The following is a 23,460-nucleotide window of genomic DNA, read 5'->3' on the forward strand; positions in this document are numbered from 1 at the left end:
CACTTCCCTACACCTGTAATGATGCTGGGGATATAAATGGTTGAGTCATGGTTCTACTCCTAGAAAAGTAAATCCAGTGGAAGAACCATGAACATGAAGTTACCAATATAGAGTTGTGACTACAACTCTGGAGATGATTGATTTCCTAAGACATCTGAAAGGCTTCAGAGGAGACACAGTATTCAACCTTGGGCACACACCTTTAATCCCAGCACTCAGGAGGCAGAGACAGGGGAATCTCTGTGAGTTCAAGGTCAGCCTGGTCTACAGAGCTGGTTCCAGGACAGACTGCAAAACAATATAGAGAAACCTTGTCTCAATAAAACAAAACAAGTGGTCTGAACTAGAAATTGGTAGAGAATCATTTGTGAGAGATTTTCTAGAAGTAGAACTTTAGAAGTAGTTCAGATGGGGAGCTGGAGAGATGCCATAGGGCACTGGCTGTTCTTCCAGAGGAACCAGGTTCATTTCCCAGCACACACATGGCTGCTCACAACTGTCTGTAACTCCAGTTCTGACACCCTCACACAGACACAAAACCTTAATGTACCTTAAAAAAAATAGTATATAAGATGGTGAGACTTTTTTTTTTTTTTTTTTTTTTTAAGAGAAGAAGGATTTATTTTGGCTTGTAGTTTCAAAGCATGCAGTCTACCATAACAGGTTTGCCAGCATGGTGGAGTTCAAGGCAATGGAGAGGTGCAACTGGGAATCTTCCCATCTTGGCAGATCAGAAATAGAAAAAGCCAAGAAAGAGCCTTGGGCTCTCCCCCGGACAGTACACCAAGAGCTTGTCTCAAAGGAGACACACGGGCACACACTGTCTGATACGAGGTAGCCTAGTTTAGGAAGTGCTTCTTGGTAGGTTAGCATTGTTGAAAGTGTGGCACCACAGTTACCTAGAATGCTAGTTATACAGTGAAACTCTTCTAGACACGAATCTACTCACTGCAATACAGAAGCTTGAAAATTATAAACATTGTGTCTCCAGAGTTGTGAAACACATAGATGAAGTTAACCTAGACACAAGAATTCTTTCAATTACATGAGCATGCCCTAACGTGAGTCTATAGCATGTTCTCTTGCATTAATGATTTGAAGCCACAATCTTGTTTTATTTTGTTTTGTTTTCAGAAAGGACATAGCATTTCCAAAGTATCAATGGACACACGAGACATTTTTCTAATTCTTAAAGTTCAAATCAATCACTTTAACCTAATCAATCACTTTAAAGATGGGTAGAGGAGGGTGGGGGAGATGACTCATCCCCTCCGGCGTCCAAGGAACATTACAAAAGAAGGAACAAAAAGGATATACGAGCCAGAGGACAAGAAGTACTACGACATGTTGTCTTCTCAACACAACATAGCTGATATACCCATGAACTCATGGCAGCAATGACTACCACACGTGACTGGCCATCTACATTCCATCATGGATGTGGGAGGGGCTCATAAGGCCTTCGTCATCCCCAAGGAGTTGTAGGCAGTTGATTGAAGGGGGACAGGGGTCATATTTCTGTGGTGCTGATGGACATCTCGGTTGTTTCCATTTCTTAGCGATGGTTAATTAAACAGCTGTGAAGGGGAATGGGCAAGTAGTTCTATATGATGATGTTTGCAAACAAGCTGAGTGTTACAGCTGAGCCCTGTGGTGGTTCTGTTTCTAGCTATTTCAGGGACCTCCATACTTCCATATTGGCTAAACTAGCTTGTGCTCCCACCAACGTGAGTAAGTAACATTCCTTTCTCCACATCCAGTCCTTGTTGTCATTTATTTTTCTTCTGTTGGGTTTTTTATCTTAGCCGTTCTGACTGTGAGAAAACAAAATCTCAAAGGAGTTTCAATTTGTATTTCCCTGATGGCTAAGAATGTTGAACAACAAAAAAGGCCAGCCATTTTTTTCTTTTGAGAATTCTTTTAGTTCCATGCCCCAGGTTTTAATTGGCTTTTCTGGTTGTTTAGGGTGTTATTTTTTTCTGGAACTCACTCTGGAGACCAGGCTGGCCTCAAACTCGGAGATCTGCCTGCCTCTGCCTCCCAAGAGCTGGATTAAAGGTGTGAGCCATCACCACCTGGCTTTTTTTTTTTTTTTTTAAGTTCTTTGCATTACTAGCTTTGACACTAACCCACTGTCAGACATACACCTGAAAAAGGTGGTCCCCCCCCCCCATAGGCTACCTCTTCATGAGATGATGGTGGCCTATGCAAACAGAAGCTTTTTAATCACACAAGTTCCCATTTGTCAGTGGTTGGTTGAAAGTTCTTTCCTATGCCTCTATATCCCTACTTTCTGGTCTTATGCTGAGGTCCTTGATCCATTTGTACTTGAGTATTGTCCAGGGTAAGAAAGAGATAAGCTTCTAGTTTGTTCTTCCTGTCGTTATCACCTTGTGTTAGGGCACTTGCGTTTTGTGTTCTCGGCAGTTCTGACCTCTACAGATACAAGACCCCACGTATTATTCTTGTCTGTCACACATGTAGTCCAAGCAACCTATCTGATCCATTTGTTAATGTCACTGTGTTGTATTACAGTATTTGGGAGAGGCATAAACAAATGTGTAATCACCCAGATAGGGAACGGACAACATATCAAAGTAACAACATTATCAATGTCCAACTTAGTGAACCAATGAATTTATTGGGGTTAATTAATTCCACTAACATGGGTGAGGAATACATACAGCAGCACGGATGTCTCAAAGGTAGCTGTGTCACTGGAAGCCCACCCCAGCATGACTAATAACTCATGAAAAGCTGATTGGAATGCTTTACATGACTTGCAGGTCAGAAAGTATCTTCTCAGCAGGCATTAGTGTTTATACATTCTCGGATGGAAGAGGCCTGGTGAATCTGCTAAGTAAAACTTGGAGTAAAACTCTAAAAGAGACTTTTTGAGACTTTTGAGTCGTTTTTGAGTCGTAATGAACCTCTTTAGTTATTGAGTTTTAAGGAACTTGCCTCCAGGATGGTATGTTTTAACTCAAGGAAACTGACTGCTCATTCCTCAAATTGGAAAGCAATTGCTTGGCAGTGCAGAGCCCACACCCAAGGCCTTAAGTATGGTAGGCAAGTGTAGGTCACTAAGCTTCGGATCCTAATATGTTTACTGTGGATCACATAAAAGAACTTCTAAAACAAAGCACTGTGTTTTTGCAGAACAGCGGTGGTGACCACAGATACCATGAATGTCTTCACTCTCTCAGACTTATACTAAATAAAAAAGAAACATATGTACATATTTAATACTGATCTTTCCAACTTTATTATGTACAAATAAGAATAACAAACTGTAAATAAAATACTTAGTTCTAAGATAAGAATCTTATCAGTCTGCAAACTCTTCAGCCAATCACAGTCAAAACTATACAAAAGTCTTTTAGGCAAAACTGACTGGTGAGATATTTAAATCTGTGTTTTCAAGTATGAAGAATTAAACATTTACTCTTCACTTTCTCATGACAACAATCTATATTGGTATAGTAGTCTAACTACTAAATGAAATGTGGGCTGAAGTACACTTGGCAGTATTAACCCACATTAGAAGCCTGTGAACATCAGCCATGGCTCAGAATATTTATATTAGTTTGAAGACTTTCTCTTACGATGAAAGGTAACACAATCCTCAGCCTCCTTTAAGAAACTTTGAAATCAACTTCCCAAGACTTTCATTCAGAAATGTTTCTTAAATATCAAATTTCTCTTCACAGACACTGTGTCCATTTTCTTCATAATCTTCTCTTGTAACCACCATATCTTCAAAGTCATCATTTTCTGATATCAACTTTCCACCTTCCCAGGAGTAAGTAATAGGGCTGAAATAGAGATCACACAAATGAACACAGCCGCCAACGTAACATTTATAGAACAAATGTCAATTGTGGACTGCTTCTGCTCATTTATGGTGTAGAGATAAACTCTTCCTCGTCAGTCCAAAGCAGTGAGTTCACTTTCCCCTTGCCCCCTATTTAATGGTCCCCCTACTTCTGTGAAAAACCCCAGAACACAAACAAAAGCTGGAGATGAGTAAGGGGGGGGGGGGATGTTCTAACTTTGGACCTAAACTGAAGTGAAGATGTTAACTTGATTCTCACAGCAAGCCACGAATAGCCATGGGTCAGTCCGACTTTGGAGCTGGGAACAGGAGGCTCCGAGGTTGCTCTGCAGCTGTGCTGTAGTGTGAACCTAGCAACTGTCTTCAGCACCACTCAGTCTGAACTGTTGCTGCTATAAGACACTGCTCATAGTCACATGGTAGGATGGACAGGAGGTAAAATCTGACCAAGTCAGGCAGTCGTTTTGGCTCTGCTGACTACAGTCCTGAGGGCTCTGTGCTGACTCAGCTCTATTCCCCCTCTCCCCAGCTGAGCCCAGAGGAGGTGGAGAGAACGGCCTTACCTATTGCGCTTGCAACCTTTTATTAACAGGGTTATTTATGTCTTTATATTTGTGCCTGCATTTTTCTTCGGAAAGAAAAAATGCACAATCAAGATTCATCGAATTACAGAACAAAAGCTATTTGTGTCAGCTGGACCTCAGACCTGTATGTGCAGGACAAAAACCCAGTGTTAAGAAGTATGTGTATGTTACTGCTGACCAAGAATAATTCCAGAAGTTACCAATTCTTTAATTCTTTTACCCAATAATTACAAATGGAAATTGTATAGGTGGTGCATGGGTATAATGATGCCAGTTTAGGGTCTGCTGGGACTACATAACACGCAACATTGGGTCTCAAAAAGCAAAAACACTGGAAAATAAAAAGTAATGTAGATGAGGGCCTTCTACTAACTACTACAGAGTTTGAAAATAGCACCTTAGTACAAAAAAAACCTTTCAAATAGGATCTTATTTGTAACTCTGTCACTTAACACGAGGCAAGCTTTGAGTTAGCCATGGTATAGTGGTGCAGGCTTTGAATCCTAGCACACAAGAGGCAGAGACAGAGTAATCTCTATGCATTCAAGGCCATCCTGGTCTACATAGTAAGTGCCACACCAGCTAGCAAGACAATCTTAAACAAGGAAAGAAAGAACTATTGTTTCGGAGAGATGATGTAGCTGGCTCACCAGACAAGTTTTTTTCTACCTCAGCCTGAGAACAGAGTTTAATCCCTGGGACCCAAATAAAGGAAGGAAAAAACCAACTTCATGGAGTTGTCCTCTGACCTCTGCACACATGCCTGTAGCATACCCCCCTCCCCAACCCACACCCTCCCCTCCACCTAAGAACAATAAAATAAAAGCCCTTCTGATTCAGGCAATATAACTGGGCTTTGCTTTGGCCACTGCTATGAACTAACCATAAGGACTCAGGGGCTCACAAGGCCTTTTCTCTCCAATGGCCAATGCAAAGCTCTGGGTAGGATGATAGTAGAACCTATTCCCACAGCTCCAGAATTCTACCGTAACTGCTTATGGTGAAATGATACTATCTGCCCTTTTTTCATAAAAACAGTTGTAGACATTAAAACAGATTTTTCTCAGTTATTTTTTTCTTTTTCTTTTTCTTTTTCTTTTTTTTTTTAAAGTCTCACATAGATCAGGCTAGCTTCAAAACTGCTATGCATCTGAGCTTAGCATAAAACTCCTGATTTTTCTGTCTTTAAATTCCCAGGCTGGGATTATGGCCAAGCACCACCATAACTGACTTCACAACAAATTTTAATAAAAATACAGCCTAGTAAAATCTAAAGGTTCACCTAAAATATTTACAACTTATAATTTTCAAAAGATATGAACTGATATACTTGATCTTAATAATTCCATCTTTAAACTTCTATTCTTGATAGAACTTTCACAAGGTGGTATGGCTAAGGTAAGTCCAGGAATAATTTGGCTTCTTTGCCTGTAAAAATCCTTGGAAGCAGAACTGACATAAACATCGAAAGAGCGGGTGTTACTGAGCACCTACCATGCGTCACACATGATTGGCATGCCACATGTCATTCCTTCCAACTCACTTAAGATTTAAACTTTCATTTTCCGGACGAAGACAGTGAGGATCCCATGGGGACTAAATGAGCCAGCATCTATACAGAGCCAAGCGTGGCACTCACATCCACCACAAGCCAACTTCCTGCAAGACGGCTCTGCTTCTTTATAAACCGACACTTACTTTTCAGGCAACACGACAGAAACATCATAATCTGTTGGTGTCAGACAGCGGACTTCTGAGTACACCCGATCTCTGAATCCTGGGAAGAGGGAGTTCCCTCCTGTCAAAACGATGTTCTTAAAAAAATGTGGCTGCATTTCTTTAAAGGAGAAAAAGAAGAAACCCAGTGTTAGGAAACCTACTTGCCCTGGAAAGACTCAGCTGGGCACAAAGGTAGGCAGCAATCATGGCTATGGCTGTGAAACACCTTGGGGTCCATTATCAGGATTTTCAATTTTTCCTTGTTTTCACTATTAAGGTTTTCTTGTTGCTGTTGTTGAGACAAAGACAGGATAGCCTTGAGTTGTAATCCCCCTGCCTCACTCTCTAGAATACTGGGATTATGGACATGCACCACCACACCTAGCTACACTTGAAGATTTGTGATAAGGCGACAGTTTACATGGGCGAACACACTAAAGACAGCAAAAAATGACCTCACAAATCTTTAATATAAAAATTAAGGTGGGTGAACTACTGACTACTGATTTTGTATGCATGGAAGCCACATGCAATAACTCTCTGCACCAGGAAGACAATGGACCATATTTATCATCTTTCTATCCTAAACTGAGGGAGTTTTGCTAGAGATGAGATTATAAGCTCTTGCTCTAAAATAGGCTTTTCTACGTATTTTTAACTTCAAGTCTAAATTTTCGTGTTCTCATAGTAAAACAGATATATCTATTACACAATACTTACCTTGACGGGGAAAATCTACAGCCTTTAAATGAAGAATCCAGGGGGTGAATGAACACACTAAAGGTATGCTGATGGTAAACACCAGGCATAAGTTGAACCAATATCAACCTACAGAGCAGCCAGGCATGGTGGCGCACACCTTTAATCCTAGCACTTAGGTAGGCAGGTCTCTGAGTTCGAGGCCATCCTGGTCAACAAAGTGAGTTCCAGGACAGCAAGGGCTACACAGAGAAACCCTGTCTCAAAAAACCAAAAACATAAATAAAACCCTATAGAGCACAACTTGAAACCCCACCAACAAGTAATGGACACTAGCCATCCCATACCTACTGTTTCTATTCATCAAAATAAAGTTGCCTTATATTACCACTGTATTGATATATGTATATGTCCTGACTGGAACTTCATATGAAATGTGAACCAGGAAAACAGTTGTGAAATATATAGCATTATTGACTTTCCCTTTCATTGTGTTTTTAGTGAAAGTACACTGTATGCATTAGATTTCTTCTAATGCCTTAACTGTTCCTTGTAATGTAGGAACGGAGGGCTAGAGAGACAGTTCAGTGATCAAGAGAACTTACTGCTCTTGCAAAGAACCTGGATTCAATTCCCATATCCAGCAGTTTGAAACTGCCTGTAGCTCCAGGGCATCCAATGTCCTCTTTGGCTCCTGAGAGCACCTGCATGCATGTCGTACACATGAGCTCACATAGACAGACACAGACACACACACACGACATGAAAGTATTCTATAACCTCAGGACACTAATTACATATGCTTCAGAAGAGTCCAGAAGTTACCATGAAATACTATACTCCACTCACTTTAAGTTTGTTTTTATTTATTATTACTCAGAATCCTGAAGCAGGAAGGTCATGAGTTCTAGGCCAGGCTGAGCTACATAAGAAGACTGTGCCTCAATAATAAAAAACAACAACAGACTTATCTAATATGAGTGGAGCAATTTAATACTTAAGGAAAGATATATTCATGCTTAATAGACCATAAATACAGTTTATGACCCAGAACAAATAAATCAAGAATTATTTAAGTGCATTATAGGATCTGGAAACTTCTGCCAATAATACAGTTGGCATTATTTGAAATTACTTAGGAAACAATATTATTATTATGATTTTTCAAAACTTCAGCATTTTACTCTAATCATTAACATACCTTCAGGCAGGTTTTGAATTGAATAGACGATAGCTTCCGGGATCCCCATCTCCTGAATGCCAATGTCAGAGGGGTTAAAGAGTATTTCTGGAACAGCAAACCTCTCGTTGGCCAGGCGAAGAATCTGTTCCCCAGACTTATAGGTCCCACTTAGCACCATCTCTTCTCTCGGCTTAAAGGAAAGGAAGACAAAGAGTATGAGCCACAGTTTCCTGTTCACACGACAAATAGTAGTTAGAAATATACAATTCTAATAGGATAACCATGCTCTTGATAGAAGTCTCAGGAATCTCAAACGTCAGAAAAATGTTTTCTGTCCTGTTGCCACAGCATACAAATCAAAATTAGCTCAAGAGACAGAGACGGGAGGCTCTCTGTGAGTTTGAGGCTAGCCTGGGCTACATAATGAGTTCCAGGACAGCCGGGGCAAGGGTGGGGTGGGGGGGCTGCTTCAAAGATAAAAATCAACGCTACTGTGGCCATCCAACCCTGCAGACAATCTACCAGCTTTACTCGTATTTTTTAAAAGAAAGGGAAGGAGAACACAGGAGAGGAAGCCATAGCTGACCTACAGCAGTGAGTGAATCCATTGCTACATAAAAGACTACGCAGAGACAGCATCTACTCTGCTGTGCTCCTGACCCACGTAGCTCATTCCTTCTTCACATGTTTCTTCACATGTGGCTACCTGTGCGCCCATGGATGGTCCTATGCCCGTGCACACATGGGAGCACAAGGTAGACTCGGCAGCTAAAAGAAAAAAAAAAAAACACACACACACACACATTCTGTTGGGAAGGAAAAGTGGCAGTGAGGAGCAGGAGAGGAAGGAAGGGGGTTTGAGAATGCATCGTATGCCTGATGAAATTCTCAAACAGTAGCAAATCAACCCATTCCAAGTAACTAGGCGAAGACTAGACTTTCATCACTGAAATGCTCCCTACAAAGCCAACTTGTATTGGGTCTACACAGCAAAGGCAAGCTTTACACGAACTAGGTCCATTCTCTTCTCCACGTTCTAGCCTGCTCCCTCCGTGAGCTGTGACCCTGAAAGAGTCTCCTTCGGCAACATCCATGTCATTAAAATGCAGTCCTGGTCAACCTTAGACTCATCCATTCTTCTCTAGATTCAGCTATAGTCCCTCACTTCATCCAGCCAACAGATCCAGTTTTCCAACGCAACAGGAGTACATAAGTATAAGCATACTTCACATGTGAAAATCTACGGATTACCAATGAGTAATATATGTAAACATTTGAACAAAAAAAAAAACGTGTGTGTGTGTTTCCTTACTACACATGTGGTACTTCCCAACCTACAGTGCTTATCACATAGCCACTACCTAGAATATGATAGCTATTCAATAAATTCCTGGACAATGGCATGCAAAATAATACATGCCATTAACTGTATTATTAGACATTTTATGTGTACTATTCCACAAGTTTCACTGTCATTTCATTCATGATATAATTAGGCTCAGGAAGGTCATGTGACTTGTTCACATTCTAACATACAAGCCCAAAGCATGCTAGAAATACTCCCTTACATCATAACCTGGATATGACTGAGTCACCTTGCTAACATTTAGGAACACTCTGCTCATAACACAAATTTTAAACAAAGCTTTCCAGATAATTACACAGTGTTCCTAGGAACTGTAAATATAAACCACTTCTAACCCAATGAAATAACTGCTATAGTAAGAAAAATAGTATCACTCTCCATAGAAAAATGATCTAGAAGGGAAAATATTCTTTATAAATTTACAAATTAACTTACAACTAACATTAAGTCTGGTATAATACATACACCTGCAACCCCAGCACTTGGGAGGCTGAAGCAGGGGAACACACACACACACACACTAGATTTAGTTTAAGAATAAATCATTTTGCCAGCACAGGAAAACTACCAGACCAATATAGACTAGAGGACGTGCAAGTGCCCAGCTTGTTTAAAGCCGACTGAGCAAACAGCTAGCCTGGGAAAAGAGCCAGCACTCGGTGTCCCTGTGAATGCCAGCACTCAGGCTACTAGTCAATGTGTAATCTGGAAGTACAAGTAGTTTCTTTCTGTTTACGAATGCAACTCAAAACTTTTTTCAGACACAGACACATGAAGAGATTTATAAGGCTGTGGGGAGCTAGTCAGCAAAACCCATGATTTACTGGATGACCCTCACACATTTATTTCTAGTACCATTAAAGCAGAAAGGGGTAATCACTAGTGCTAAAATGTATTCTCAATGTAGGTCGGACAATTTACACTTTAGCAGGCATCCTCTTTCTGAGAAGAGATACAATTAGAATTTCTGTTGTTCGCCTTCCATACTATTGATCTTAATTGCCCATATGTTGTTTCCCTCCTTCTATCAAGCAGGAGACTATCAAAGCTTCAGGTCTTCCAAGCATTCGTGACTAATACATCCCATCAAATGAACAATATCCTAACTGTGATGACTTAAATAGGAGCAGCCCCCATACGTGCATACGTTTGAATAGTATGTCACCCGAGAGTGGTCACCCGAGAGTGGTCCTACTGGGAGGCGAGGCCTTGTTGGAGGAAGCTGGTCACTGGGGGTGGGGGTGGGGTGTGGCTTTGAGGTTTCAAATGCTCAGGTCAGGCCAGTGTCTCAGGTGTAGAACTCTCAGAACCTTCTCTAGCACCATGCCTGCTTGCATGACACCGTGCTTACTGCCATGACAATGGACTAAACCCCTGAACTGTAATCCCGTCCCAATTAAATGTTTTCTTTCCAAGAGTTGCTGTGGCCATGGTGTCTTTTCACAGCGATAGAAACTCTGACTAAGACACTAAGTATGAAGGTTCAAAAACATCTTCCTCATTTCATGCAACAGTGTTTCTCCAATGTCATAAACATTTGTTTTCCTAGCAGGAAACAACAAAATAAAGTACTAAAGAAATTCAAATTTTATAATTAAATTTACTGTATATATAACTTTCATATAAATGACTAAGCATGACTGTATAAACTTTAACAGTAATAAAGAGTAAATAATTCTTTAAAAAAATATACTATTGCAATAGTTCATATAGCAAAAGTCTAATTCAACTAACTTTTTGTTCTCATCTGATAAAGTGCACATTACATATGACAATCACTAACAATTAGTATGGGGCCTAGAAAGCCCTGAGTGTGTCAAAAGCGGATGAAGCCTTGAGCGTGTACTGTGGAGATCAGACAGTCATGTCAAGATCAACGCCTCAGCACATGGGAACAGGCGACGCCTTCCCCATACGGGTCAGGGTTGGAATGCCAAAGCCTTCCTCTGACCCCAGCAGGAGTGTTTCCTATCGACTGACTCATGTGCAAAAACTAGCAAGTACAGCTCCCTCCCCACCAGTGTTTCCAGACCCCTCCCCCTGAGAATCCCTGTCTCCTGGCTGTGCTGTTCACACTGAGGCTCCAGACTGCTGCGGCAGTTGGTACCGCTCCATCAGAATGCGCAAGCCCAACTGACCCCAGCTACGTTTCTGCACATTCCTCACTCCCTTACCACCCCCACTCAGGCCCAGGCACCAAGCCCTACGGGCCACACACAGCACAGTCATCTATACGGAGTTAAAGGAGTAGACTCAGCTCACAAGGTCACAGGTCAACAAAAACCTGCAAACAATCCCATGCACACCCCATCCCCAGCACCCAGCAGAGAAAACGTGTAAAACACTGAGAGAGCAACCTCAACGATGCAGCCCCCCCCACCCAGGTTCTGGTAAAGGAAGAAACGGGCAGAGCTTAGATGATGTCTGATGACCTACTGCATGTCACTCACAGGGAGAGGGAGGAGAAAAGGTCTTTTTATTTTTTTTTTGGTTTTCAGAGACAGGTTTTCTCTGTAGCCTTGGATCCTGTCCTGCAACTCACTCTGTAGACCAGGTTGGCCTCCAATCACAGAGATAGACTTGCCTCTGCCTCCCGAGTGCTGGGATTAAAGGCGTGTGCTACGGGGGCCCCAGATCTCATTAGAATGGTTGTGAGCCATCATATGGTTGCTGGGAATTTAACTTCAGGACCTCTCAAAGACCGTTAGTGTTCTTAACCACTGAGCCATCTCTCTAGCCCTGACTAAAATTCTTAAAAAGAGAAAGATCCCTTCCTAGTTGTCCATTATCCAGAAAAAAAAAATTAAGTTTTTCTGACTTAGGAACTAAAAATTTGTAGCATGAAGAAGAGAAACCATACAAATCTTAATATTTACTTTTTAATTATGTATATATGTGTGTTGGGGAACTATGCACATGAGTACAGGTATTTGGAGGCCAGAGGTCTCTGAGATTCCCTGAAGCTGGAGTTACAGGTAATTCTGACATGGATGCTGGGAATCAAACTCAGGTCCTCTGGAAGAGCTGTACATGTTCTCAACCACTGAGCCATCTCAGCAGCCTTGACCATAGAGATTGTTAATGCCCTCCCGATCCCAGACAATCTGACCACTGTGGGCACTGCAATGTCTGCCATGCAGACAGGCATACAAGCAAAGCACCCATATGCATCAAATAAAAATACAAAACCAAAAAGAAATTTAAAAATTACCTTACAAAAGCCCTTCTTAATTGTACTGAAGTCAGGCAAAACGTAGTCAATCATCACCGTATTATCTTCTCCTTTTAATCTGAAAAAGGATATTTATAAAAATTTGTTAACATCAGCTGAAAATCAGCTTCCCACATAACAGATTGCCATTATACATACTTTGCGATATCCATGTCCCTGTAGAAATCCTGGGACACATAGCACACATCTTCTTTCACTTGATTTATCACATGAGTTTCATCCATAACATGCAGCTGCCTAACAGAGACAAAAATATGCATAACGTGAGGGCTGGCAAGGGTTCCGACATGTTATGACACTTGCCTTGAAGCTTGATGAGTTCCATCCCTGGGACCTACACGCTGGAAGCAGAGATGGGCTCCCACAAGCTGCCATCTGAATTCACGCTGGCATGCCCATGCATATATATCACCCACCCCCCAAAACAAAACAAATGTATTTTATAAATAGGTACAATCTGAAATGAGAAGCAACTGAACATTAAAGTACCATTTATATCCCTTTTAAAGTTTATCCCATGTATTATGCATGTCGCTTGTATGTATGTTTGTAAACTCATGTGCAGTGTCCACAGGGGCCAGAGGAGGGTGCTGGAACTAGAGTTTAGGAACAGTTGTGAGCCTACATGTGGGTGCTGGGAATCAAACTAGGGTCCCTTGGTTTGGTTCCAAATCTTGGAAGAGCAGCCAGTGCTCTTAACCACTGAGCCATCTCTCCAGCACCTACCTTATTTTTCTAGGGACAATAAACACACACACACACACACACACACACACACACACACACACACACACACCAATCTAGAATATAAAAATGATTTTTAAGAATTGTTAAAGCATTAAAGTACCATGTTTTTTGGTGTGTGTGTGTGTAGGCGTCCAAACAGTTTTAGTTTGGGTTTGTTGCTGTGATGAAACACCATGATCAAAACCAAGTTGGGGAGGGAAGGGTTTATTTGGCTCACACCCACTATGGACTAGGTGCTCCCCCACTGATCACTAAATGAGGAAATGCCTTACAGCTGGATCTCATGGAGGTATCTCCTCAACCAAGGCTCCTTCCTCTCTGGTGACTCTAGCTTGTGTCAAGTGCACACAAAAAACCCAGCCAGTATAGTACAGAACTAACTATGTAGCCCAGGCTGGCCCTGAACTCATGGAAATCACCCTTCCTCAGTCTTTTGAGTGCTAGCATTACAGGTGTAGCCAACAGTGCCCTGTTTGAAATGTAAAACTCTTGGATGTGTAAAACAAATCTTAACCTTACAAAACATTCTCACTTTGATTACCATATTACATCTGCACATTATTCTTTAAAGGGTAAGTGTTAGTTTAGCTACAGAGAAGGAAATTCAGAATGGGTGTTAGGTGGTCTTATCTGCTGACCACAGAGTGAACTGTCCCTCAGTTCTTCTGAACTGCCTCTCACCAGAATGTCTTCACGCCTTATCGTCTTTTCTGATTATGAAGTATTATGAATCAGCACAGTACACAAAATAGATGATTCGATGAGTAAATCAAAGAAAACATAGAAAATGGGAGTTCATTTGTTTGGTTTTGAGACAGGGTTTCTCTGTGTAGCTCTGGCTGTCCTGGAACTCACTGTATCATAGAACAGGCTGGACTTGAACTCCCAGAGATGCCTGCCTCCTGAGTGCTGGTACTAAAGGTGAGTGCCACCACTGCCTGGGTAAGGAATTTTTTATGAGGTATTTTTCTTTAAATATTTGTCTTTGCATAGATTTTATTATATGCTACATGTTTATTTTATATTTGCAATTAAATATTACCTCACAAACATTTTCCTATGCTATTATTCTTTTTTGTTTGTTTTCAGACAGGGTCTCTTTACATAGCTCTGGCTGTCCTAGAACTCATTGTACAGACCAGGCAGACTTGAACTCAGAGTCCTACCTGCCCCTGCCTCCTGAGGACATGCACCAGCTACATCTTTCTGCCGCCACTGGCTAAGCTACCATGGAGCCAATCTCTGGGAACTGCATACAAAATGAACCTCCCCGATTATGTTGATTATCTTGCATATTTTGTTACACCAACTCGAAGCTGACCAACACAATGTAGCACATTTGTTTCAATTTGTTTCTAAGATCTATAGCCAGCTCAGTCCTTTGTCTTTCTAAAGCCTTTGGCTATTAGCTGGGCGTTGATGGTATACATGAAGAGTAAAGCTTTTCTATACTTAAAAACCATCAAAATCTTTCCTGAGGACTATTAAGATGGCGCAGTGAGTGGATAAAGATATTTGCTGTGCAAACGCTACAACCTAAGAGCAATTTGAGATCATACACAATAGAAGAAACTCTGCAAAGCTGTCCCTTGACCCCCCCCTCCTCCCACAAACAAATAATAAAAACAAAACACCTATCCTGAGAGTGGTTAACAGAGCCTGGGAAGGGTATGTAGGAGTGGAGTAAAGACAGTTAATGGAGGTGATGGTGCAGTTGGGTAGGGGGAATAATTTCTAATGTTCTAGAACAATAGGGCGACTATGGTTCAAATATTTCAGTTTTTCAAAATGGTCAGCAAAAAATTTAAAAATTCCCAATCCAGTGAAACAACATTTCTGGTGATATCCTAACTATCCTAATTTGAAGTAGGGTGGTGTGTGTGTCTGATATACATGTATCAAAATAACAGTCTACCACTGACTATGTGTAACTACTATATATATATATATATACATATATATATATTATATATATGTATATTTAAAATTTAATAGCAGATAGCTATTATTTATTGATTGTGTGTGTATGAGCAGACACACCCAGGTGTGCCATTGCATGGGTGTGGAAGGCCAACTCTGTGAAGTCCGTCTTCTCCTTCCATCATTTGGTCTTGGGGATCAAACTCAGGTTCTCAGGCTTGGATTGGAGGCAAGCACCTTTTCCATCCGAGCCATCCTATTGTGCCAGCCCAAAATATATTATCTTACCCTGTTCTTCTGCTTTGACTACTTTCTGATCACACAGACATGGTCACGTTTACATTTTATTGCATCTTACCCATGATTTGCATACCTTACTGTATGCTTTTATTCAATTATTTCAAGTTGCTCATAGGAAAATATACACTTCCTTACTTTTACTTCAAATATTTTCCTGTGTGTGTATTTTGAAAGTAAGTGTTTTGTGGAGGATGGAGTTGAGACAGGACCTCACTATGTTGCCCAAGCTAACATTGAACTCTTGATTCTCCTGCTGGTCAACTGCTGGGATTATAGGTATGTGCCACAGTACTCGCCCCTGTCATCTGGAATCCTCCTTTGCCCTTTCTCCCCTTTCCAATTTGTTTCTCTCCTCACCTGATTGGGGAAGAGAATTCAATATCATAACATTCGGAAATCAAGCCCAGCTGACTTGGTTCAATAGTACATACACTTACATAAACAATATTGTGAATGCTGTTCACGAGGTTTGAGCTTTCAGGCTTACTTAAGCAAGGGAAGACAGACGGGGTTAATCATAGCAAAATTATGGCAGCTGGGTGGTGATGCACACCTTTAATCCTAGCACTCAGGAGGGAGAGGCAAGCAGATCTCCATGAGGTCAAGGCAAGCCTGGTCTACACAGTGAATTCCAGGATAGTAAGGGCTACACAGTGAAATCCTGTCTTAAAAAAAGAAAGAAAGAAAGAAAGGAAGAAGAAAACTAACCTCTAGCTGGGCATGTGGTACCGCACCCTCCCCAGGTTCAAAGCCAATGATTACCTGTAGGATATGATCTCTTTTAGATGGTTTGTTAAGAGTTTTCCGCCCACATTTATCCTAAAAGGAGAGAATTCAACTTTGATTCATTTGTCAGACATTTTATCCTAAGAACTAACATGAAATTGACGTAAGATGAAAAATAAAAACTACACATAGCTCACCGAATAATTGCTTCCTTTTTCTTTTTACTCCGACAGTAAGGAACTATGTGCGTGAAGGAATATCCACTATCTACAATGATGCAGCATAACTCAGAAGGGTTATCTCGGAAATACCTGTGTGCGCTGAGAGCACCGGCTGTTAGAAAGGACAAAGGGGAAAGTGAACACATTAAAATATGCCATTACTTTAAATAATAAAGGGAAGCGGCAAAGCGGGCAAGCACGAACAGCAACAAAAACCTCTCTTTAAGCCAAGTGCAATGGCTCAAAGTCTCAGCTCCAGCAAATGGGAGGCAGAGTTCCAGGGTAACAAGGACCAAAGAGAGACCTTGCCTCAAAACAAAACACAACAACAAAGCCACACAAATAAACAAGCAAAAAAGCCCTTAATTTTTAAGGAAATTGTTAACTCATACTGTGGTACTTATAACTCTTTTTTTTTTTTTAGGATTTATTTATTTGATTGGTTGGTTTTTGTTTGTTTATTTAGGTTTTTTGAGACAGGGCTTCTCTGTGTAGCCCTGGCTGCTCTGGAATTTGCTGTATAGAGCCACCTGCCTCTGCCTCCCCAGTGCTGGCATTAAAGGTGTGCTCCACCACCACTGGCTTAGCTCTTATTTTTAATTACTTGCATGTGATTGTGTGTGAGTGTATGTGAGTGCAGGGGGACACAAGACAGAATCTAATCTAACTACAGTCTGGGTAGACCTAGAACCCACTACTTGGCCTCTTTTTACTTTAGGGCAGACATCACTCAATTGCTTTGGTTGGTTTTGAACTCAGTCTGTAGTTGAGGCAAATCGTGAATTCTCAGTCCCCCTGACCCTCCCTCCCAACCTGCCACAATTACAGGCCTATGCCACCAGACCAAACTAAAGTTCTATGCTGAAAAGAAAAATTCTATGTTTTATTTCCTTCAGACCTAAAACCTGTCAGCTACTTCTCAGGATCTTAAGTTCTTTATCCCATTCATAACCACACTCTTAATTTAAATAAAACTTTTTAACTTACCATTTACTCTTAATACTGCTTGGAACTGATATTCCTCAAATAGAATTTCATTCATTGACTCTTGAATTGAAGTGAAGTTAAAATAGGGTTCTGTTATAATAATATTAGTATCTAAAAAATCAACCTGTGGGAGAAAAAAAAATCCCAAAAGTTTTATAACCTATATTGATCATCATCAAATTTGCTTTTATATATATGTGTGTGTGAATATATAATAAAAGAAATTATCTAGTCCTCATAATAATAATATTAACTATAATCCTCATTTAATATATGAACTGAGTCACAGAAAAACTGAATATATTACCCAGGTTTATATAGCCACTTAGGGTTAAAGCTAATATTTGAACTTGAAAAATCTAGTTACAATCTTACCTCAATAAAATAAAAACTAACAGAGGACTGCCAAAGTTCCAAACTCTTAAAGACAAAAGCAAAGGCTGATATAACCCAAGTAGTGGAGCCATTGCTACTTTGTCAGCCACAGAAAAGAGCAACAAGTTTCCAGAGATCTTCTGCAGAAAACCCAGCAGGATTCACAGAGCCATGTTTGCAGTACTGGCAATTCAAAGCTCGGGCTCTGGGACCAGGACGCCGCCTCCCCAGGGATGCTGCTCTTACGACAGCATCTTAGATAAGCTTAGCCAGGGCTCCTGAGCCTTCAGTGCTAGCTGAGGAAAGGAGGCTGGGATGCAACTAGACATCTCAGCTTCATCTTTCGCTTCGGCTTTTTGTCCTTTCAGCATTATATTCTTCTTCTTCTTCTTCTTCTTCTTCTTCTTCTTCTTCTTCTTCTTCTTCTTCTTCTTCTTCTTCTTTTTTTGGTTTTTCAAGACAGGGTTTCCCAGTGTAGCTTTAGACGCTGTGTCCTGGAACTCGCTCTGTAGAGCAGGCTGGTCTCGAACTCACAGACATCCACCTGCCGCTGACTGCTTCCCAAGGGCTGAGATTAGAGGCGTGGGCCACCAACGATGGCTAACATAAAATTCTTGTTAACTGCCATCTATTCAGATGTGTAGGCAAACACTCTCTTTTTGTGAAACAGAAAGGGTTTGGTATATATGTCTCAGATAGCTATATAGCTGAGACGAGGAAGAATCAATCACCTACCCAAAAAAAAAAAAAAGCCTCTGGTTTGATTCCCTAGCTTAAGGAAAGCAGAGTAGAAACAGGAAGTAAAAGTTTCTATTGAGCTTCACATAGGTTATCTGCAGTCCACTTAGTCTTCACCTGGATGTTTTAGTTATTTGCATTTTCTAAATATTTAGAAGATCATACTAAGTGTGGTAGTGCATGCCTTTAAAACCAGCATTCAAGCCAGGCAGTGATGGCGCACGCCTTTGATCCCGGTGCTTGGGAGGCAGAGGCAGGTGGATCTCTTGAGTTTGAGGCCAACCTGGTCTATAGAGTGAATTCTAGAACAGCCAAGGCTACAGAGAAACCCTGTCTCAAACAAACACACAAACAAAAAAACACCAAAAACCAGTACTCAGAAGGGAGAGTTTGAGGCTACTCAGTTCTGTATAGCAAGTTCTACCCCAGCCAGGGCTACACAGTAAGACCCTGCCTCCAAAATTAAATAAATAAATAAAATCTAGGAAAAGCTATATGGAAATTTATAAATGTAAATCCTGATTTTTCATTTGAATTAAGATACGGAAATAGAATTTTAATACATACTCTAACTTGTTACCTGATACATCTCTTTTCCAAAAAGATAATCCCAAACTTGTCGTTGGACATCCCAATTCACCAAGTAGCCCTAAAATAAAAAAATAAACCCAACAACAAAATCATTTAATTATCAAAACTATTTTAACGATTTTTAAACATGAGGCTAAAGGCAACGGTTCAGGGAGTCGAGGAGCTTGCCTCACGAGCCTGGTGACCCACGCTCTATTCCCAGAAGGGGCACAGACACAGAAGAGGAGGACCACCTCTACAAGGCCATCCTCTGCCTGCCGCACCCGAGATCTGGGGTGGCATGACGTCCTGCTCATGCCACATACTCCCCCATGCAAACTTACAAAAAAAAAAAAAAAAAAGATTTACATGTGTTAAGATAAAGCTCGAGGGGAACCTCGTGGACGCCATGTCGGGCATGCAGGGCAAGGGTGACTGAGGCAGGGGGACAAACATGCCAGGCATGAGCTTAAGTGAGAAGTTATTAGAAAGGAAAGGGTGGTGTTGTAGAGACACTGCCAGAGAGAGGACGAAGAGAAGAGGGAGACAGCAAAGTCCCGTCTGCCCAGGGGAAGGGCGGGAAAGATAGCAAAGGTGGGGAGGGGGGAGTCTTTCTTTTAAAGGGGTCCTTTCACCTGCACACAGACTGTGCAACCATGGAACCCTGGGCTGACCAGGGTACTGCCTGAGTGCATTCTGGCCGGTGACAGAGGCAGGCCAGTGTAATGCCTGAGTCCGTACAACATGTTCTAAATCCCTGAGCTCTAGCTCTGAATGGTCATCTTTTCCTATCTAGTGCCGTGTGTGGCTGTCAACCAGGTACAGCGGTGGTGATCTTATAAATACTCAAAAGCTTATGATGAACAACAACTAAGATGTCAGCACACCAACAGACGAGGACTGTGTACCACCTGTTTTAATACAACTAAAATCTAATACAAAGTCTCTTAATGAGTAACTACGTCATGGTTATTTTTACTAAAACAATTTAACTTCAGTTTGTCATTTTAATTAGATCCTAATTAAAATTGAAACAAACTTTTTCAGACCCTGGAGCTCCAGGGGCACTGAACCCTCTGACTGCGGCCAGCAACTGCCTAGCTTGCCCATACACACACAAGATAAAAATAGCAAGTCCGATCCCCAGAACCTGCAGTGGCCCACACACGTTTCTAGCATCCCTATTGCGGAGATGGGAGGGGGAAACAGGACAGTCCTGCCGCGGAAGCTTCTGAGTCGGCCAGCCTAGAGTCACAGCACAATGGTGGCAATGAGACCTGCTTCAACATGATAGAAAGTGAGAAGCTCGGAAAGCTGTACTCTGACCCTACTCCCCTCACACAGTTTATAATATCAGAAATCAAACGTGAGTGCATTACCTTTTGAAAAGGAAGAATGTAAAAGAGTCCTGAAGGGTCTTTTATTTCATCAATCTGGTTAGCAGTAAATGTTTTAAGACGCGCTGTTTTTGATCTGAACTGACAATTGGGAATAACCCTAGACAAAAAGAAATAAAGACTTATCTTCCAATACTTAGTTCCTAAAATGCACTAGTATTTAGTCATCACCCATGTGTTAAAAGATGACTATATTCAGCACTCAAGAAGCAGAGGCAGGCAGATCTCTGTGAGTTCGAGACCAGCCTGGTCTACAAGAGCTAGTTTCAGGACAGTCTCCAAAGCCACAGAGAAACCCTGTCTCAAAATAAATAAGAGCGAACTGAAGAATAACACATAAGTATATTTTAGTATTTTATAACTACAGCCAGTTAGTATAGAGGCTACCCTATATAAAACATCTGAAGATTCAAAAAGAGATGTTCTCGTAGCAAGACTGAAGATTTTGGTCTCTGGCAATACATATTTCTACCTTTTTTTTTCCCACCTTTAAAGTAGACATTCTTTAAAAAGATAAAACTCAAATTTTTGTTTCCAAGAAACTAGATTCTCAATCACCACCTATTCCAGGAGCCCATACTTTAGACAGGAAGACAAATTCTGGTCAGTATTTTACAAGTATGCATTCACTCATACACACATGCTGTGGAGATAATACCAGTAAAAGGTTGTGCCTACTTTCACTTACTATTTACTAACAACATTTTTTTCTTCATGTTTAAAGGTTCTTGGAAGGTATGCTTTTAAGATCAGCATGGGTTGGGTTCAGGAGTGGTAGGTCATGCCTATAATTCCAGCACTCAGGAAGCTGAGACAGGAGGATGGCCATGAGTTTGAGGACAGCCTAGGCTACACAATGAATTCCAAGGGAGATTGGGCCACAGTGTGAGACCCCATCTCAATAAAGAAATACAAGAGAAGCAGGCTATAGTTAAACGGTAAATCACTTGCCTCAAATTTGTTAGGTCCTTGATTCATTCTCTAGCACATTAAAAACAAAACACAACAAAAAGAATCCCTTTCTATGTGTATGCTATTTGCACTCATCTGTTTATTTGTTTATGTGTATGGCTATTCTTTCCTGGATGTGGGATGCCCTAGGACTGGGGTTACAGACAATTCTTAAGAGTCCATGTAGGTGCTGGGAATTGAACCTAGGTCCTCTAGAAGAGCAGAAAGGGCTCTTAACCACTGAGCCATCTCTCCAGCCCCATGTATCTGGTTCTCACCAAAAACAAGCAAACAAAAACCCAACGTACATAAAAGCCTTATTTTATGGTTGTGAGCCTAGCCTTTAACGGCTGAGCTATCCCTCCAGCCCAGAAGGCTTATTTTTTAGTGTCTTCATCAGCATTGAAGCTGTATGAATTCAGTCACATAGACTGGGCTAAGCAATGTAGTGCTTGCTCACCTACAAAGGTTTCAACACCTAGCTTTAGGAAAAAAAAAAAAAAAAAAATCAGTCAGATGCCTACTTAGGCCCTCAGCTGTAATCCTAGCACCCAGGAGGTGGAGGCAGGAGGGTGTGAAGTTTAAGGTCATCCTGAATTACACCTAGTGCTACAGCGCAGCTGGGGTGGTGGCTCTGTGGTACAGTATTTAACTATGCAAGGTCCTGGGTTTGAGCTCCAGAACCGAGAAACGTCTATTATTTATTCAAACATACATTTTATGAAGCCCATCTTGAGATGCCACGGCAGTGTTCCTGGTTTTACCAACCAAGTCATTCAAGCCTGCAGACTGCATGGGTTCTAATGCTGTTGTTGGCTTCACAACTCTGGCCGTTGGGCGGCACTGAACCTTTTGGGGATCCGATGAAAACCTGTAATTACGTTTACCCAAAAGGCGAGTATGCCCAAGACGCTGCCCACTATTTCTGAAACTTCACGAACTCTTGTCTTTGGATCCCTTACTCAATCTCCAGAAACCTATTTGCTGTTAACTAAATGAAGCACACACTCCAGTTCCGGAGCTCGCAGCCCTAAACGAAAGCCAAAATCACTTTCAGTTCAGATCTTCGAACCCGGCACCCCAGCCCCAAACGGATCCATCCATCCATCCATCCATCCATCCATCCATCCATCCATCCATCCATCCCTCGGCTCGCGCTGCAGCCGCGCGAGGGCGTCTGCGGGTCGGTCGAGGCGGGGACGACGGGCACTTACGAGACACTGTCATGGCTGTAACCGATCTTGGCGTTGTAGGCTCCGTTATCCAGAACCAAGGTCGTCATCTCGGCACCCACCAACGCCGCAGCCGAGCGGCTCCAACCCCCCGAGTCGCCTCTGCTCAGGCTGCTTCCGGTACTCTATGGTTTGTGGGGGCGGGGCCGAGCGTAACTTCCGGTTACTCTGGCAACGGACTACGCCGGAAGTAGGCAGCGAAGCCGAGATTTCTTGTCCCCGGAGCAAGCAGTTTTCAGACCCATCCTTTTTTTCTTTTTCTTTTTCCTTTTCTGTTCTTTTTTCTTTTCTTTTTTTTAACGGAGCAACGATTCCCAGTGATAGAAACCGCTAAGTACCTTCTCTCCCGTTTCTTGTTTTTCCGCACACTGGCGAGTGAAAGCTTTCTGTAACCCCGTGGTGCGCTGTGCGTGCGTGCCTGTGCCTGAGTTCAATTGGAATGGCGGAGACGCCTGTGTTCTTGAAGAAAAGTACAAAACCATACGCAGCGTGGGGTCGGAGATGGCCTTTCGCATCAAGTTGTAGGAATTGGTCACGATAAATTATATATTTGCTGTCTACTTATCTGTCTCGTTAGGTCACATTCGCGCTCCCCGGCTAATCCCCCCAGCCCACTGGCTCTCCGGGAAGCTCAGGATCATAAAAATAGGAAAATTTCTTTGAAATGTCTAAAGTTAA

At 41.7% G+C, this 23,460-nt stretch overlaps 1 protein-coding gene across 1 annotated transcript; it reads right to left on the reverse strand.

Annotated features, from left to right (window-relative positions):
- Nucleotides 1–3,241: 3,241 nt before the first annotated feature.
- Actr6 (actin related protein 6) lies at nt 3,242–22,866 on the reverse strand. Its single transcript, XM_051206297.1, has 11 exons — nt 22,765–22,866; nt 20,582–20,699; nt 19,213–19,281; nt 17,520–17,643; nt 16,509–16,644; nt 16,348–16,404; nt 12,757–12,855; nt 12,598–12,676; nt 8,039–8,210; nt 6,118–6,256; nt 3,242–3,815 (listed from the first exon to the last, which is right to left on the reverse strand). The coding sequence occupies exons 1-11, from the start codon at nt 22,830–22,832 to the stop codon at nt 3,686–3,688; spliced, it is 1,191 nt and encodes a 396-aa protein (XP_051062254.1). The 5' UTR covers nt 22,833–22,866; the 3' UTR covers nt 3,242–3,685.
- Nucleotides 22,867–23,460: the final 594 nt, after the last annotated feature.

This window comes from Phodopus roborovskii, unplaced genomic scaffold, assembly GCF_943737965.1.
Source record: "Phodopus roborovskii unplaced genomic scaffold, PHOROB, whole genome shotgun sequence".
In the NCBI taxonomy this organism is placed as follows: Eukaryota; Metazoa; Chordata; class Mammalia; order Rodentia; family Cricetidae; genus Phodopus; species Phodopus roborovskii.